General features: G+C 41.1%; 2 protein-coding genes across 3 annotated transcripts in view; both read right to left on the reverse strand.

Moving 5' to 3' along the window:
- The window catches only part of clocka (clock circadian regulator a), a 143,548-nt gene extending 131,376 nt beyond the window's left edge, over positions 1-12,172 (reverse strand). The window contains exon 1 of one of the 2 annotated variants that reach the window (XM_072569529.1): positions 11,952-12,172. The gene's annotated coding sequence lies outside the window, so the exon portion shown is untranslated. Of the gene's footprint in view, positions 1-11,357; positions 11,904-11,951 lie in introns of those variants that run through there. The other variant, XM_072569528.1, reaches the window with a different exon arrangement.
- A 5,968-nt stretch (positions 12,173-18,140) lies between these two features.
- Positions 18,141-19,735, reverse strand: part of LOC140478730 (phosducin-like protein 2) — a 29,590-nt gene continuing 27,995 nt past the window's right edge. Inside the window, exon 7 of the mRNA XM_072572045.1 lies at positions 18,141-18,286. Coding sequence (XP_072428146.1) covers positions 18,141-18,286 — 146 coding nt within the window. The remainder of the gene's footprint in view (positions 18,287-19,735) is intronic.

The raw sequence follows: 19,735 nt of genomic DNA on the forward strand, positions 1-19,735 counted from the left end.
CCCACCCCACCAACCTCTGTAACCAAGAGGTCATAAGCCACTATTTGCACCACGTCCATTGGGATGCCACCACATATTCCTCTCCCATCCATTGTCAGCATTCAGCAACAACCATTTCCTCTGGGAAACCGTGGTCCACTGCAACACCTCCCCACAACCCATAGTACCTTCCTATGCGATGCAGATTTACTCATTTATCTCCTCACCATTCAAGATTCCAGACACAATCTGCTGGTGAAGCAATTTCCTGCAGTTCATTCAATCGAGGCTGCTGAAGGATATATTGGCCTTGGAGGGTATACAATGTGAGTTTACAAGAATGTTAACTTAATTCTTGAAATCCAGGTATGAGGAGAGATTACACAAATTACGCCTGTTTTCTCTAGAATTTAGAAGATAAAGAGGTGACCTGATCAAAGTCTTCAAAATATTAATAGGAAAAGACAGGGTAGACAAAGATAAAGTATTTCTACTGTTTGGGAATTCTAGAACAAGGGGCCACAGTCGGAGAATTAGGGCCAGACCATTCAGAAGATATGTTAGACAGCACTTCTCCACATAAGGGGTGGTAGCTGTTTGGAACTCTCTTCCTCAAACAGCCGTAGATATTGGATCTGTTTCTAATTTTAAGTCTGAGACAGATACAATTTTGTTGAGCAAAGGTATTAAGGGATATGGGTCAAAGGCAGGTATACGGCATTCGGCTTCCAACCAGCCATGATCTCGCTGAATGGTTAAACAGGCTCAAGGGACTGAACGTCCTACTCCTATTCCTGTGTATTTGTTACTTACAATATAGTCTCCTCTGTACTAGGGAAAATAAATGCAGATTGGGTGACCATTTTGTATATAATTCATGTTCTGTCAATAAAAGTGACCCCAAGTCTCCTGCTGCCTGCCACTTCAACACACTACTCTGTCCCCAGGCCAACATTTTTTTCTCCGGCCTACTGCTCCAGTGAAGATCAATGCAAGCTGGAGGAACAACACTTCATCTTCTGCTTAGGTGCCTCATAGCTTTCAGAACTCAACATAGAGTTTTAACAATTTCAGAGAATTGTTGTCCATTAACTGTTCACACAATCACAGGATCTGGCATGAAATGGACTATTTTCAACTATTTGTACTCGGTATCCATTATCACCTATATAGTTTAACTTCCTCCCGAGTTTACTGTCAATAATCCATCTTCCTGCATATCTATATTTCTCTCACTCTGAGCTTCAGCCCCACCTATCCACTCACTCCTCTCCCCCTCCCCAGTCACTGGCATAAATACCATGTTTTCCTAGCTGCTTCTGGTTCTGAAGAAAGGTCACAGAGGACTCAAGATATTAACCTCTGTTTTCTCTCCACAGATGCTACCAGATTTGCTTAGTTTCTCTAGCAATTTTCCGTTCTTGTTTGTTTCAGAATCTTTCTGCTTAATTGGACTGGACAATTCGGTTAATTTTTTATAAAGGTAACAAGTTTATAATTTCAAGCTTTACCATACCTTAAACAATTCTGACAGAAGTAAAAACATAGTGCCAGGAATAGCTATGGAAATAGTATAAGTGAGAGTTCAAGATTTCTGAACTTGAGAGACAGGAATCACTACACAGCAAACTGGAAACCTCCCTCAAGCATAAGCTTCAGGAAATGGTCACCCTACCACCAATAAGTTAAACAGAATAAGTGATTAGCCATGCAGAGTACAAGAAATCAGCACATGAATGAAATCTCCAGTAGTATGGTACTTTCAACTCAGCTAATACAATTCTGAACAACACAGTAAGGATGAGAATGTCAGGGGGAACCATCTAGGGTTATTCAATCTGGTGTAAATCCATGGCACTACAGGGCAGTAACTGTACAAAGGGTGCAGGAAATGTACTTTTTTTTTAATACATGAATTTAACAAAGAACAGGTGAAAGCACCAATGTAAATCCCACATCAGTATATTGCCTTTTTGATATTATGACAAAAGGACACCACAAAGATGCACAGCAGTTTGAATTGGGTGGTGGTGATGGTGGTGAGTGAAGATGAATAGAAACAGCTACAAGTCATGGTCCATGTGGGAACCAATTACATAGAAATAAAATGAGTTATACAGTCCTGCAGCACTTCAGGATCTTAGGAGGAAATTATAGAAGGAAATTAAAAGACCTCAAAAAAAATCTCTGGATTATCCCAGTGTCACACACTAATAAACACAGAAAAAATAGAAAACAATTTACAACACAGCTGAAGAAATGGTGGAGGCAAGAAGATTTCACATATAGCAAAAGTGACCTGTGTGGGTTGTACCTCCAGAGAACTAAAAACAAACTTCCTTGTAGGAAGGCTAACAAGTGATGGTGAAATTTAAACCAATGTGTGAGGGTATGACCTCCAGGGTGGGAAAGACAAAATGCATAAAATAACGGAGTGACAAACAGCACTGGAATAAAAAAAAATTCAAGGGTAAGACAAGGCAAAAGAGAAATAGCATTTGATATTCGATTAGATTAGATTCTCTACAGTATGGAAACAGGTCCTTCAGCCCAACAAGTCCACACCAACCCTGCGAAGAGTAACCCACCCAGACCTATTTCCCTCTGACTAAAGCACCTAACATTACAGGCAATTCAGCATGGCCAATTCACCTGACCTGCACATCTTTGGACTGTGGGAGGAAATCGGAGTACCCGAAGGAAATCCACACAGACACGGGGAGAATGTGCAAATTCCACACAGTCGCCCGACCCTGGAAACGAACCTGGGACCCTGGTGCTGTGAGGCAGCAGTGCTAACCACTAAGCCACCACGCCACCTTTGTGCACAAATGCATAGAGCATGTCAAAGGAAATTAGACATAAACATGCATAAATCATCAGAAAGAGCAATGATACAGTGGCAACAAAGCTAACTCAAAGATGTAATAACTAATATTTCTGCTTAAAGCTAATGAATATATGTATGAAAAGAAGAAAGGAGTACTAGCAATATTGAACAAATCAGTAATTACAGCACTGGAGAGGATTAGAATTTCTTAGGCAATCCATCAGCTCTCAGCTGATTATATAATCCATGGGGCTTTTGCATGATTACAATGTTGAATTTTAGAGACCAGTTTGGGCAAAAAGCTTTCCCCAATGGGGCTTTCCGAAGTTGAAGGTCTCAATGACATATTTAAAGGCCGTGCAGACAAAGATTCACTCATTGTAAACCAGAAACATTATGAGAACATTTATTGGTCACTCCCATACTGCAAAAGATGGGTAGCTCCAAGCAGAAGTCAGCGATGCAGTTGAGCAACACCTCACTCGGGGTTCTGAGCCAAGCTATCTAAAGAAAACAAGAGGATCTCTTCCCCAAAGCTGACAGGAGGCAGCCCTACCATTGGACCAGTGCACCCTTGACTAATATAGCAGCACAGGGAAGCACTATAACGGGAAATGGCCTCATTTACTCAATGTAAACTTACCTTCTTTGAGGCCACACTTGGTCCAACTAAAATAGTTTAAAGGGATACCAAATAGAACAGATAGTGAGCCATGTGGTCAGAGCGAGGTAGACTTTACGAGAGTGAGACTGGAGATAGAGTAGTGAGAGTACGGAGAGTAGAGGGGTACTGTAAGGGTCAGTACTTGAGCCCCAGTTGACAATATATATTGATAATTTGGAGATGGGAACAAAATGTAATATCTCCAAATTTGCGGATGATACAAATCAAAGTAGGAACGTGGCTTATGAGGAAGGTATAAATCGGCTTCAGGGGAGTTGGACAGATTTGAGCTAGAACATGCATTTGGAAAAATGTGAGGTTATCTGGAAACGGAAAGTACTTCTTAAATGGTAAGACATTGGAAAATGTAGATGCTCAAAGGGACCCAGTTGTCCTTGTTAATAAGTCACTGAAGGTTACTGTGCAAATGCAACATGTTATTAAGACGACTAATGGAATGTTGCCATTTCTTGTGAGTGGATTGAAGTACAGAAGTAATTAAGTTTTCCTTCAGTTCCATAGGAGCTTAGTTAGACTGCAACCGGATATTGTGCGCAGTTTTGATCTCTTTACCATAGAAGGATATTATTGCTGTCAAGGGAGTGCAACTAAAGTTCACCACAGATGGTGGCCCTCAACTTTGAAGAAATAATGGACAAACTGAGCCCGTATTCTCTAAACATTCAAAGAATGACAGATAAAATCATTGAAATTTACGAAACACTTAAAGGGATGAACACACTAGATGCAGGCAAGAAATTTCCCCTAGCTGGGGAATCTAGAACCATGGAGCACAATTTAATGATGAGGAGAATGCCACTTATGGACAAGATGAGGAGAAATTTCTTTACTTGGAGGATTATGAGCTTTCAAAATTCTCTACTAGTCAACTGTGGAAGTTCATTCTTTTGAGCATGTTTACAAGAGGCATTAACTTTTTATGGGTTACCAGTGGCATAAAGGATTATGGCCATTGGAGGGTGGGTAAAAAACTTTGAAGTGGTCAGTCAGCCATGAATGGCGGGGCAGGCTTGGTGGGGTGAATGGTCTTCTCCTGGCCTATGTTCCTAAGATAATAGCGTATAAGCCTCAGCACCACACAGAATATCTGCACTGGCTGTAGGACACCAACTCATGCTATTAAAATTCTACCACTTCCTAGACAATGCAATGCAAGGGCTCAGAATTAAACATGCATTTGCACCTCATGAAGCATTCATGCATCATAGCAGTAATAGAGACTTAAGAGTGCAGGTTGGAGGAGTCCATCTGGGTTCAGTGCATTGTCATGACTCCCCATCTCAAAACACTCCAGAAATGTCCTGCTGACTATTATGTTTTATTAACAGCTACCCAGCTTACTCTCTGTGTGAGCCTAATGCCTCCAGCAAGTCAGACCAAGGAGGGTGCATCTGCACAGGAGAACCTCAGCATTACTATAGCCATCCAGGCCGGATTCAAATTCACAAAGTACACCCAGCAAACTCAGCACAGTTAACAGGTCATAGCAGGTAGTAGGCTGTCTCCATCTCAGCTCTGGATATCCTGGCAACACCTGAACATAGACAAAGACAAAGACAACATTTTGAGGTTACAAGGGTGCCACAATGGTCAATGCCTACAATGTACACTTGTGTAAACATATTTTTATTTGCAGTGCATACAGGACTGTCACAGTTTCATTACACCACTAGTTGCTGATATAGTTTGCTGCAGCAAAAGAAGTGGAGCATTGCCACATCAAAATGCAAGGCAATCTTCCATTGATAGCGCATTTATCACTTCATCTGCCATGTTTACGCCACATGTTGTTCTTAGTACCGAGGGAAAACTAGATCTATCATTTGTGGATTGCAGCCAAGGTTGGCAGACCAATTTCAGGGACAATATAATGTTGAATGAACTGAAAAAGTGAAGATAACAAGTTTGTATTCACTCATTGCAGCGAACAGAGAAACAACTGACATAAGGAATAAAGAAATGAGACAGAGCTCTGTGGATTGGAAGAAAGACTAATATCCCCCTTTTAGGATCTCTACAATCAGATAGACCATCCTTAGAAAAAGTGGACAATACACGACAGAGAGATGACAGTCTTAATTTTTTTCAGGAGATGAAGTGAAGTGTTTGGCATCGTGTTGGCCATAGGGCAGTGGAAGTACAGCCATCAAATATTCTTAGCAAAAGCAACCTTAAGAGCTATAGAAGACAAAGCTCTCCAGTGTTAAAGGGATAGTGAGGAAACAAGGCAATGAGTTACATCAAAAATGATTTAGAGACAGCAGAGCATGCTCCAGAATCAAAATAGCAGTCCAATTGGCCCAATCACGCTTGTCTTTCCTCTCTCATGTTCTTACATTAGCCTTGCAAAGTTCTCAAGAAGGCATAATTCTCATTTGGAGCAGGTACCAGGACGACATGAGTCAACACGCTGAGGAAGGGCAGCATATGGGCTTGCTCAAGGTTAGGTATATAGTATATTCCCATCCATGAGCAGATAGTGCCTTGTAGGTACTGTTGCCCATGATTAGCCTAGTGGCTATGTTTCTCTCTTGAGTTTGATATAGACGAGGGATCACACTACGTAGTAGAAATAGAACAGGATGCTGTACTTAATCAAAGCGTACCTCAAAATAAGTAAATTGTGTATGTCTCAAGCAGGAAGCAGATTTTTAAGAAGCACAACCAAAAAAAACAGGTATCCACTCATCATTCAGCCTGGAATCTAGTCACATTTTTTTCTTTAATCAGCACATATACCTCATTTAAGCTTTGCCTGGATTTTTTCTTCTTCACAACAAACCTCCTGGTCCATGTCATGACCAATACTATTTCCTTCCTGATTGGAGGAGACATCATGGTCCTCCAACTCTTCCTCTTCACAGGCATTCACACTTTGTTGAGTGAGGGTGGGGGGTCAGAGCAGCAGACAGCCCTGTAACCATTGAGGGGCACTGAAAACATTAATTCATGATCCAGATGTAGGAATCATGAATGTTGACTGGATACTATGCATAAATTTGGCAGTATTCAATCAGTGTAGTCCCACAATAGCTGCACATTCAGGGAGTAGAACCTTTTGCTGATGAGAAAGACAGCTTACTGATCCCAGGGAGCTGTGACAGAAATTTGTATGCAATCTATTGCACCTTCCCTGATGGCAAACGTGCTAATGCAGCAAATTGGATGCAGAGAGTGTGGGCAGTGTAAAGTAAAACTCTCAAATTCCCAGGCTTTTTCAAAATAGAGCACCACTGATCTACAGTACATTGTTTTGAATAGAAGATATCCTGTCTGTCATAAGCTTCTAGCTGGAAAATGGAAGTTCTTGTTCTGGAGCCTGTTACTTCCTCCGGCTAGGTTCCTTAAGGTGTATAGTTCTCTCTTTCCCTCTATGATTTTATTCACATCTCAAACATCGAAAGATGCCAGTCTAGACCTTGAACATCAGGAGATGCCAATCAGCCCACAAGGTATTGTAGCTCCTTGCCTTTATGGGACCTCATTGTAACACAACGCTGTCGGTTCTGAAGTGATGGTGTTTGTTCTGAAAAGATGGTTCCCTTTGACCAATGTTCACCTGTGCGTTGCAATCCATCAATGTCACCACACCACCCATCATCCTTCACTGACACCACTGTGATTTTTTGCTCATTAGCCCTTAACTCACATGTTTCCACTAATCCCATCATTTTCTATGTCGATTTTCCTACTCTTCCTCAAGCCAATTATGATATACATCTCAAGCCCTTCCTGATCCATCACTTTTAAACTGCCCTGCACCTTAACTTTTTTAGATTAGATTCCCTACAGTGTGGAAACAGGCCCTTCGGCCCAACAAGTCCACACCGACCCTCCGAAGAGTAACCCACCCCCTTATGACTAATGCTCCTGACAACTGTGGTCAATTTACCATGGCCAATTCACCTGACCTGCACATCTTTGGACTGTGGGAGGAAACCGGAGCACCCGGAGGAAACCCACGCAGACACGGGGAGAATGTGCAAACTCCACACAGACAGTCGTCCGAGGCTGGACTCGAACCTGGGACCCTGGCGCTGTGAGGCAGCAGTGCTAGCCACTGAGCCACTGTGCCACCCCCAACTTTTCATGTCAACCTCTGTGGAACAATGCAATACTTATCTGTGACCTCACCCAATCACTTCAAACTCCTCCACCTGACTGCAACTAAGCTCTCTAGTGCACAGTATCACCATTTAGAACACCAGACAAAAGTCCAATATCACTACCCACTCCATAAAGACCAAACTCTCCAGTACATAATGACCTGCTGTCAGCCTGAATGACCCAGAACAGGACAGACATGATGCCATGTCCACTATTGTACCCTTGGATGGACAATGCCACACCCTTCAAGCGTCCCTGCTTTCTACACTGACACTCCCTCACTAATACCACTTTTGCTTCACACTGCCCTAAGGAGACAGTGAGTCACTTTCCTGTAACACTTTTGCCTTATTTGAAGAACACCATAACTGAAACACTTACATTGATTTAAACTCACATCACTGCAGAGAGATGTTATGAACCCAACTGATTATGCTACTGGACAAATCAAATCCCAGATATAAGAAAACCTTCAGCTATGTATACCTAACAATAAAAATAATTTCTTAGTAGTACAAAAAATAAATTTTGCCAGAAGGAAACAAGCTGAAGCATTTCATCTTGTATTCACTAGAACCAGGACACAAGAAAAAGGACCCAATTTTATAAAAAGATGCGCTGATTGGTTATGCCATCATTGATATGATGATACAGCAAGAAGAATTAACTGCCTATCTTAATTTTCAGACCAGGAAGGTATATTGTTTGTTAAGGCTATTATCATGAGGATCATCCCAATCATTCGTTTTGTGTAAAAAATAAGGCTCAAAGTACGAAAAGCTCCTTTTGTCAGCATAAACAGGCCAAACAAATCAGCATCCTCTTCTCATGCTGTATAAAATCACAGGCCATTTTCAAATCTCCTTCTTGCAGCCTTGTTCTGATGAGTACAAAGCAAAAAGCTTCAAAATCTTGTCTTCTTCTAGCAATGTTTAAATCTATTAGTTGTTTTGTATATGAAAATGGAAAAAAGACAAGCTGAATATAGAACACAGTTTGAAAAATCTCAAAACACAAACTATCTCATCTATCCAAAACTTTAAAGCTTTTCAAATCTTGATTAATTGCCTTTCTATATCACATTTTATCACATGCTTCTTCCCAGTACTATCTGTAAAGTGTGAAGTCTTTTGCTACTTTCAAACAAAATCCTCCTGGTCTGAACATTTCACAAGGTAAACTTTTACACCAAGGCAACTATGCTTTCTCTGCATTGTCCTTTTTTTTTAAAAAAGTGTTCATTCACATGATTTGGGCATTGCTGGCTGAACTAGCATTCACAGGCCATCCCTAATTGCCTGCAGAGCAATTAAACATCAACCATAATGCAGTTAGTCTGACTTACCTATAGGTCAGACTAGAAGAGAAACTATATATGTGCCCAACTCCGATCAGTTTTGTTTCAAAACTTAGCCTAAAAGCTGTGAATGTCTGGATTTTCTACACTATAATCAATTGTTCACAGGGCCCATTGATTCAACCAGATTAACAGCCCCAATCAGGGAACTCATTCTATCAGGTCAACCCGGCTGACCTTGCTTACAACCATTTAGTTTACCGCAGCACCTACGTTGCGTGTGTACAGGTATAAGACACAGTAAATGAACGAATGCATAAAACTTTATTCGGCGTCCACCACCAAGAAGAAAGGAAACACCCAAGGGGCCAATGACAAGCATTGCCCTACTGAGACTCAGAATCAGAGACGTACATCACGGAAACAGACCATTCAGTCCAACTCGTCCATGCCGACCAGATACCCCAACCCAATCTGGTCCCACCTGCCAGCACTTGACCCATATCCCTCCAAACACTTCCTATTCATGTACCCATCCAGATTTCTTTTAAATGCTGCAATTTTACTAGCCTCCAACACTTCCTTTAGCAGCTCATTCCACACACGCACCACCCTCCGCGTGAAAAGGTTGCCCTTTAGGTCTCTTTTATATCTTTCCCCTCACACCCTAAACCTATGCCCTCTAGTTCTGGACTCCCAGACTCTAGGGAAAAGACTTTGTCTATTTACCTGATCCATGCCTCTCATGATTTTATAAACCTCTATAAGGTCACCCCTCAGTTTCCGAAGCTCCAGGGAAAACAGCCCTAGCCTGTTCAGCCTCTCCCTATAGCTCAAATCCTCCAACCCTGGCAACATCCTTGTAAATCTTTTCTGAACCCTTTAAAGTTTCACAACATCCTTCTGATAGGAAGGAGACCAGAATTGCACACAACATTCCAAAACTGGCCTAACCAACATCCTGTGCAGCCACGCAACATGACCTCCAACTCCTGTACTCAATACTCTGACCAATAAAGGAAAGCATACCAAACATATTCTTCACCATCCTACCTACCTGCGACTCTATTTTCAAGGAGCTATGAACCTGCACTCCAAGGGCTCTTTGTTCAGCAACACTCCCTAGGACCTTACCATTAAGTATACAAGTCCTGCTACAATTCAATTTCCTAAATTGCAGCACTTATCTGTCAGCCTGAGCTCCCTGAGTGGATCAGATTAACACCTCCAATCAGGGAACTCATATTCTATGAGGTCCACCTGGCTGACCTCATTAAAATCATTACAGCTTGCAACTACAAAATAAAGGACAAAATATCGATTTTCACTTCGGAGACATTAGCCATCATGTGCGCCACAACGAAGATGAGTGATATAGCAACCATGATTGTAAAAGTCAACCTACATCAATGTCACATATCTATCCTACATGTACCACTTCACATGTCAGATCCAATTAGGATGTTTGGTGCACATCTACAAATGAAAAATGTAAATTGATTGATGCAAGTTTGATTTAAAAAGTATGTACACGAGATCCAACATGATCAGCTAGTGAACTGCGTATATAGATGAACCCCTGTTTATGACAATTTAAAGTAGAATATGTAATATCCTTTGGTGGCACCTTCGAAACCAGTGACAAGGGAAGTAGATACTTTGGAACATCACCCTACATGTTCCCCTCCAAATAGCCCAAACCTGGAAATTTATACCTTTCATAACAGCAATGTGGATGCCGTTTCACCGCATGGACTGTGATGGTTCATGAAGCTCACGCCATCTCTTTTCGAGGGAACATGGGGGCAATAAATGCTGTCCACATCCTTGAATGAGTATTTTTCTTAAATCAATTCAGCATATTTGGCAATACTAGGCATTCCTGACGAAGGGCTTTTGCCTGAAACGTCGATTTTCCTGGATGCTGCCTGACCTGTTGTGCTTTTCCAGCACTATTCTTATCTAGACATTTGGCAATACTGCTGATAAATTGGTGTCGTTAAGTTCTTCGAACTGGGGAAGCTTAAAATCAATTACACAATACTGAAAGAAATACATTAATTTACGTTGTTTTGTTTGGATGGATGCATGCAAGCAATTTATTAAGTCGGGAACGAAACCTCCAGACATCGAAGAGTAATTCTTTTTAAGAGTAATTAATACCATTGCTAAGAAAAGAAAAACCCTTTCATATGTTCGCGAAACTGCACACGAGGAATAAAAGACTGAAAAACAATGCGGTGAAAATAACAACTGCCCCCCCCCCCCCCCCCCCAGGAGGAGGAGGAGGAGGAGGAACCATCGCTCCACACATGCGCAGTGCGGAGCCTCAACAACAAGAGACAGAATGGGCAGTACGCGATAGCCCCAAGTCAGGCAAGTACTTGAGGACAAAACACTGAACAAACAAATAATATAAACTTGAAATAAAGGACTCCATATCCCATTTAAATACCTACCTTTATTTAATTTCTCTCTCTCTTCGCCTGCACCACCACACAACACATACAGGCTGTTACCCCCACCCCCTCATTTCTTCTTCATTCTAACGAATAAACTGATGCCCAGAGACCGTTAGGGATCACCCCAGTTCTGAGGGAGGGTCACCGGAGCCGAAACCTGAACTCTGATTTCTCTCCACAGAGACTGCCAGACCAGCTCAGCTTACACGGCAGTTTCCGGGGCAGAAGAAGTGGGGGGGGTGGGGGATATTTTGTTTCTGATTTCCAACATCCGCAGTTCTTTGGGTTTTTTTAAAATCCTGCTGGCAATCAAACGTTCTGTCCGAGCCGCGACTGTCCATCCTCGGCGGCCGTGGTGATAGACAGCTCGGGCAGCCAGTCAACACCGCGTCTGCGGGGCTGCACTAAATCACACCGATCCGTTTTGTTTTTTTTCAAAAAAAAGTGCTATCCTCGAAACAAAATCATCAATGCTCAAGCCGATTAAAATTAAAATGAACTGCAATCTGTAAAACGCGGCAGATTTTCTAAAAGAAACAGGATACTGCGCACTGCTTTCCATATAGAATATAATTTTCATCCAACACTTACATAACGATGCAATGTTGCTGTTGGAAATGTCCTGGTTTTTTTTCTCCTACCCTGATTTATCAGGAAGGTATCTGAAACGGAGGTTGGGCCTCTGTAATAATTTACATGATTTAATTTACCGGTCATCCATCAGTCGCGAGCATTTTTTCCTTCCTGCAATAACTGCCAACGTTGCTCGAGCTCAGCGCGATCTCCTTGCGCAGGCCCCGTGCGCGAGGTTCGCTGGGAGAGTCCCACTGACCCAATTCTCTCCATTGTTGTGATTGTGGGAGAGGCGGGGCCACTGGCTGCACAGACAGTCCCACTGACCCAATTCTTGCCGTGGTCTTTGTTGATGTAGGTTATGTTAACAATCTGGATGCTGCTATGCAGGTTGGAAGTTCACAGTTTGCAGATGGCTGTCAACATTGAGAAATTGTACAGTGTGAAACTCCAAAAGGACATTGACAAGTTAGGAGGATAGGTGGCTGGTGACATTCAAGCCTGAGGTGATGCACTTTGGTGGAAGAAGGTTGAGAGACAATGTAAACCACGAGATTCAATTCAATGCAAGGGGATGTAGGAGTAGAGGGACCTTATATACACCTGCACAAATCACCGAAAAGTGGCAGGACATATGAAGAAAGCAGTTGATAGAGGATGAAGACTTAGATATACTGTGAATTATGAGGAGAATAGTGTAGAATTGTGATATAAACAAGATGGAGAAATGAGACAAGTGACAGATGTAATTTAATGAAGAGGAGTGAATTGATTAATTCTTGTTGGAAGAATGTGGAAAGACAATAGAAAATATAGGGGACAATTCTAAAGTGAATGAAGGAGCAGAGGGATCAAAATGTAAATTTGTATACATAATTTAAGGTTGAGAGAATCATTAACAAAGTCTACAACATCTGGGCCATATTCTTAGTACAAAAATGAAAGTGTTTTGTTTAACTGTATAAAATAATGCTGCAGCCAACTGAAGTATAAATACCAAGCTTCAAGAAGAATGTGAAGACATTGAAGAGAGTGCAGAAAACTCACAAGAATGGTTCCACGAGTAAGAAATTTCAGCTACATATGTATTGGAGAAATTGCAAGTTTTGGAGCAGTGAACGCTGTGAGGCAGTTCAATTGAGGTATTCAAAATCTGAAGAATTTAGACAAATCAAATCGTTTTGGTGAAACGATCAAGAATCAGTGGGCATATATTTATGGTAATTCGCAAAGAAGCATGAACCACATTTAAAGCATTTTCAGCATTGAATAGTTGGGATTTGAAAAGCACTGCCAGACAATGCAGTGGAAACTCCATTTCTGCTAATAGTGCTCACCTTGTATGAGATCAAGCAATCATGATGTTTCACATTCCAAGATATGAGCCTACGCAGAACACACCATGGATAGCAAATGAGTAACAAGAAGAGAGCTTCCAGCAAACAGAATGAAGTGGAAAGCTCGTTTCAAGAAAAAAATTACAACATGTGTGAACCTCTGCTGCAGCTGGGGAACTTATTGCAGTGAGAAACACCCGAAGATACTGAAGACCAAATATACCTTGAGAACAGTACAGCTCACTGACCATATCTCAAAGAATATTTCAAGTTTGGAGTTTCAAAAAATTGTATCTTTGGTTTCATTTTCACTAGAAATGCAACATGTAGGCATTTAAGTACACCAAATCAAACTGAGTCCAGCAAAGATTTCCAAACAATAGCTTATTGGTGTGGCCACTTCATGCAATGGAAATGCTTAATGTTGAGGCAAAAGACCACTAAGATACCAAAAGAGCACAAAGTAAAACTAACCGATTTCCAACTATTCATCATCAGACAGAGCCAAAAAAAACATGTTTTATTATGTCACACTGGCAACAGGGATGAAAGGTGTGTAAATTTTGATATGCCCAGAAATATAACTGTGGAATAGAACGGTTTGAAAACCATTCTAGTGAAAACCACAGAGCATGCGAAGGCAATAGTACTAGCTCACTAACTGAAACAATAACAAACAAACAAAATAGAAACCAGAAGTGCCAAATCTGCCATGACCTATGGCATTATCTGAAAAGGACAAATGGGGTACTTTTACAGGGAAAAAGCATGGAAAGACATTAGGTGAATTGTTTTTTCAGAGATCTGACTTCTTTCTGGGTAGAAATTGTTCAATCAGGCAGACACATCATGGATTCATGAATGAGAAAAAAAGTGTGACGCTGGAAAAAGCACAGCAGGTCAGGCAGCATCCAAGGAGCAGGAGTGTTGACGTTTCAGGCATAAGCCCTTCATCAGGGCTTACACCCGAATCTTCAACTCTCCTGCTGCTCAGATACTGCCTGACATGCTCTGCCTTTTCCAGTGCCATACTTTTGGATTCTAACTGTCCAGCATCTGCAGTCCTCACTTTCTTCACGGGTTCATTAAAGGCAGGTCACGTATAACTAATTTACTGGAATTCTTTGAGGACATTTGGATGTAGTGTCTCTGGATTTCAATAAGGTATTCAACAAGGTGCCCCACAAAAAACTGAAGCATAAGATAAAGGTGCATAGAGTTGTGGGAAATTTTTAGTATGGATAGTGGATTTGTTAACTAACAGAAAGCAAAGAATCAGGATAAATGGGTGTTTTTCTGGTTGGTGATCAGAGGCTAGTGCTGTGCCTCAGGGATCAGTGTTGGGACTGCAGTTGTCTACAATTTACATAGGTGATTTAGAGTTGGGGACCAAGTGAAGTGTGTCAAAGTTTGTAGATGACGCTAAGATGAGTGATAGAGCAAAGTGTGCAGAAGACATTGAAAGTCTGCAAAGGAATATAGTAGTGGGCAAGGGTCTGGCAGATGGAGTACAATGTTGGTAAATATGAAGTCAACCATTTTGATGGGAATAACAGCAAAATTGGCTGTTGTTTAAATGGTGAAAAATTGCAGCATGCTGCTGTGCAGAGGGACCTGGGTCTCCTTGTGCATGAATCACAAAAAGTTGGTTTGCATATGCAGCAGATAATTAAGAAAGCAAATTGAATAATACCTTTCACTGTTAAGAGGAATGGATTTTACAAAGGGGGTTATGCTGCAGCTATACAAAGTTCTGGTGAGACCACACCTGGAGTACTGTGTCCAGTTTTGGTCTCCTTACGTGAGAAAGAATGAACTGGCACTAGGTTGACTTGGAGTTGAGAGGGTTGGATTGTGAGGAGAGATTGAGTAGACTTGGACTCGACTCGTTGGAATTTAGAAGAATGAGGGGGTCTTATAGAACCAAATACAATTATGAAGGGAACAGGTAAGATAAAAGCAGAGAGGGTTTTTCCGCTGCCAGGAAACTAGAACTAGGGGTCATAGCCTCAAAATAAGGTGGAGCAGATTTAGGACTGAGTTTAGGAGGAACTTCTTCACCCAAAGGGTTGTGAATCTGTGGAATTCCCTGCCCAGTGAAGCAGTCGAGGCTACCTCATCAAATGTTTTTATAGCAAGGGTAGATAGATTTATGAACAGTAAAGGAATTAAGGGTTATGGTGAGTGGGTGGGTACGTGGAGCTGAGTCCACAGAAAAATCAGCCATGATCTTATTGAATGGAGGACCAGTCTCAAGGGGCCAGGTGGCTTACTCCTGCTCCTATTTCTTACATTCTTCTCTCCTGCAACTGGCCTGGATTCTGTGGTGAACAGTGAAGGCTAGCTCTTACTGCTGATCTTGAATAAAGCTGCCCACTGAGATACCACTGTATTAATTTCTTCCATATTACTATGACTTTTAACTGGGTGCCTTTATCAAGCAATCTCTGGGATCCAAGAACAATCGAGTTTTCAACCCAGTTTTCAAAGAGGTTAAAGAATCCTCAGATGCAAACAGGAAGTAAAAAGAATGGATTAGAATTCATGTTTAATAATTTTATTGGATTTGAAATAAAGATTAGTACATTGAGATGCAGTTGCCGTGCCAGCTGAAATACTATGAAAAATTAAAATATCAATCCCTTTCATCTTGTTCACCTCCCTCACTGCTTTTTACATCTCTTTATATTAATAATCAATATTGATATTTGTTTCCAAGTTTCCATGTTTTGATGACTGGTCATTGACATGAAACTTTTGCCACTGAAGTTCCCTGTGAATATTTCCACAATTTTTAAGGATAGAATGACAAGAGCAACCTTTAACCACGACCCTTCACCCCATCCCTTTGCAGAATCTTTTAGTTTCTTTTTTACATGGGATTAGTTTTGTGAAGTTAAGGATCTATTTTCTACAGTTACTTGTTTTCATGGATTGTCTTCTGAAAACAAAGTTAAATAAATTTTAAAACCCAGTTGCCAAAATTATATGCAAAAAGTCAAGCATTAGCATACATCTCATTGTAAATGTATGTTCATGCAGCATTCAAATATGTTCATATTCTTTCAGTTCACTGTTGCTCTGTTTTGTCCACATTCATTCCAGAGTATTCGATATGGGCATCCACCTACAATGCCTTTCCTGCATTATACAGCTCTCTGAAACTGTCCTTACGTGATTCTATCCCTACTTAAATAGAGCTGATATGCCTCCTGCAACATCTTCTGTACTTTCCCCACATTCAGTATAGAATCCCAAATACTCTAAAACCTAATGACTCCCCACCTCTGTGACATTGGAGACTGTTATTGATTTCATGTGCCAGGATCTTCTGTTTGAAGACTGTCTGACTTGACTGAGAACTATTCCCCTTACATTTTGAGATATGGCCATTTGGTTTTTCACGTACAGTGTGTTTGCCACAGACACTGCTGGCACATTGTGCAGGTGTGAGATTGACATACAGCAACATTCACTAAAACTCCTCAGACCGAACCTTCCAAAACCAACCCTCATACCGAGAGGGACAAAGGCAGTAGAAGCACAGGTAAACTTAGCTGCAAGTTCCCCTCCAAACCAAGTATCCTGTGTTAGAAATATATCACTCTTCCTTTAGTGTCACAGGGTTAACATACTAGAGATTTGGTGCCTGATATTTGACATCCTCCCTAATAGCATTCTGGATCTACCTGCAATAAATGGTTTGCCAGCTTTTAAGAAGGCAGCTCACCACCACTTTCTTGAGAGCAACTAGGAAAGGCAATAACTTCTGGCTGAACCAGCACTGACCACGTGAATCAATAACAAAAGAAATGTGCACCACTTTTGTCTAATGGCTGCTAATAACCTTTGACAAGATGCCTGGCTTTATGTGTGTGCTAAAAGGCAAATCAAAGCAGAGGTATTATGAGCTTCTGGCTGAGCAAGCAAAGTGCAAAAATGGAAGGGATGCAAGATAGATGTAGTGAGCATCCAAGTAGGCACAGAAGTGAGTAAGTGCTAAGAGAACAAGTGAGAAACCTTGAGATGTATCTTTGTCAAATCCATGAGTTGAGTGTTTGTACCTGCATGCAATGTGTCCTGGTGGTAGCATTGCAGTGAAAGGTATTGGTACACTCCAAAGTGCAACATTGAAATGCTGAACTTTATTTTACGTGCATCAGAAATGCACCATAATGTTTTGGTGATGCTGGTGCATGTCCAATGCCTATGTCTGTGAATGTGGAAATGCAGGCACTAACATCCAGGAAATGTGCTTTGAGATGCTTTGTGACTGGTGTCCCAAGATGGAGGTCTGTAGGAGAGGTGGTGAGCTGAAGTCGCCGGGTAATGTTTTGACTTTCATATCAGGAACTGACGCTATCTTGTTTTTATATAGATCTGTGATGGTGCAAAACCACATATTAATGAGACAAGATTAACTAATAATGATAATAGTCCTCGTGTCATTCACTGATGAGAATTCCATCTCAAATTTCAACACAGTTGGAAAATGAGATATTTTGCTCTCAACATTGAGAAGTTCCTTGCTGGACACCTCATATGATTTTCCCAACTTTCTCACCAATGCATGCATGGTTCAGTGCCTCAGAAGATTCTACTCATGGTGTTATTTGGATGTCAACAGTGGTTCAGTGGTAAGATTCTTCCCTCTAAGAAAAAAGGTTGTAAATTCAGGTGTGATTACTCCATAGACTTCACATAATCTCATCTGAAATTGTATCGAATTCTGTATTTGAATGACCTATCAGACATAATAAAGCTAACACTCAAACCATGGTTTATAGCAAAGTAGAAATGAAAGTCAAACTGCTTATATATAAAACATTTTTAATCAGTACAGTTGAGGTTGTGATATTTATTGTTAATATCAAGTTTGTTCGGTGTCACTTTCTTTACAATGTTGAACAGAACAATCTCGAATTGATGATGTCATCATGTCCACAACCTTTTTTTTGGGATTCTCTTCTAAATTGGTCTTTATTGCACCAGTGTTTGCTAGTTTCCATTCCAGCTCTGAAAATAAATTAGAGTGCTTTGCATTATCTTGGATGTTAGCCATATCTTGCAGTTTTCCATTTGGCTTTGGAAATTAAAATCACTATTTGATAATTCAGAGTTTTTATGTTTTAAATTAATGTGGTGTGACTAATTTTTTATTCTATCGTTATAGAAGATCTTTGGTGTAAATAATTGGAAACAGAAGGTTGCATATCCAAAAATTGTAAGCAGCTCAATCTTAAGTGTCTGTGTACAATACGAAGACATTATTCTCTCATTTTAAAATCAGAAATGCAATATAGTTTCGCTGATGCGCATGTAGGGGAGAACTTTACTAACCAACGCAAGGTGAGTCAAGGCCAGAAGGAGGGGTTTTGGTAAAATTACAATTAACCATACTAAATTGGAGCTTCAACATGCCCTACCTTCGGGGAATTTTAGCAACAGTGGGAATGAGATGTGATGGGCTTTCTGCAACAAGAAACAAAGTCAATAAAAACCAAAAGAGCCGTGGATGCTATAAAGCAGAAACAAAAACAGAAATTGCTGGAAAAGCTCAGCAGTTCTGTCAGCATCTCTGGAGATGCTGAGTGGAAATGCATGACATAGCTTTGGCAAATAGAGTTAAGGAGAATTCAAAGGGTTCTTACAAATATATTAAGGACAAAAGGGTAACTAGGGAAATAATAGGGCCCTGATCAGCAAGGCGCCCTTTGTGTGGAGCCGCAGGAGATGGGGAGATACTAAACGAGTATTTGGCATCAGTATTTACTGTGGAAAAGGACATGGAAGATATAAACGATAGGGAAATAGATGGTGACAACTTGAAAAAGGTCCATATTACAGAGGAGGAAGTGCTGGATGTTTTGAAACACATAAAAGTGGATAAATCCCCAGGACCTGATCAGGTGTACTCTAGAACTCTGTGGGAAGTGAAGGAAGTGATTGCTGGGCCCCTTACTGAAATATTTGTATCATCCATACTCACAGGTGAGGTGCTGAAAGACTGGAGGTTGGCTAACATAGTGTCACTATTTAAGAAAGGTGATATGGACAAACCAGGGAACTATAGACCAGTGAGCCTGACCTCAGTGGTGGGCAAGTTGTTGGAGGGAATCCTGAGGGACAGGATGTATATGTATTTGGAAAGGCAAGGACTGATTAGGGATAGTCAACATGACTTTGTGTGTGGGAAATCATATCTCATAAAATTGATTGAGTTTTCTGAAGAATTAACAAAGAGGATTGATGAGAGCAGAGTGGTAGATGTGGTCTATATGGACTTTAGTAAGGCATTCGGCAAGGTTCCCCAAGGGAGACTGATTAGCAACATTAGATCTCATGGAATACAGGGAGAGAACTAGCCATTTAGATACAGAACTGGCTCAAAGGTAGAAGACAGAGGGTGGTGGTGGAGAGTTGTTTTTCAGACTGGAGGCCTGTGACCAGTGGAGTGCCACAAAG

This window comes from Chiloscyllium punctatum, chromosome 1 (assembly GCF_047496795.1).
Source record: "Chiloscyllium punctatum isolate Juve2018m chromosome 1, sChiPun1.3, whole genome shotgun sequence".
NCBI lineage: Eukaryota > Metazoa > Chordata > Chondrichthyes > Orectolobiformes > Hemiscylliidae > Chiloscyllium > Chiloscyllium punctatum.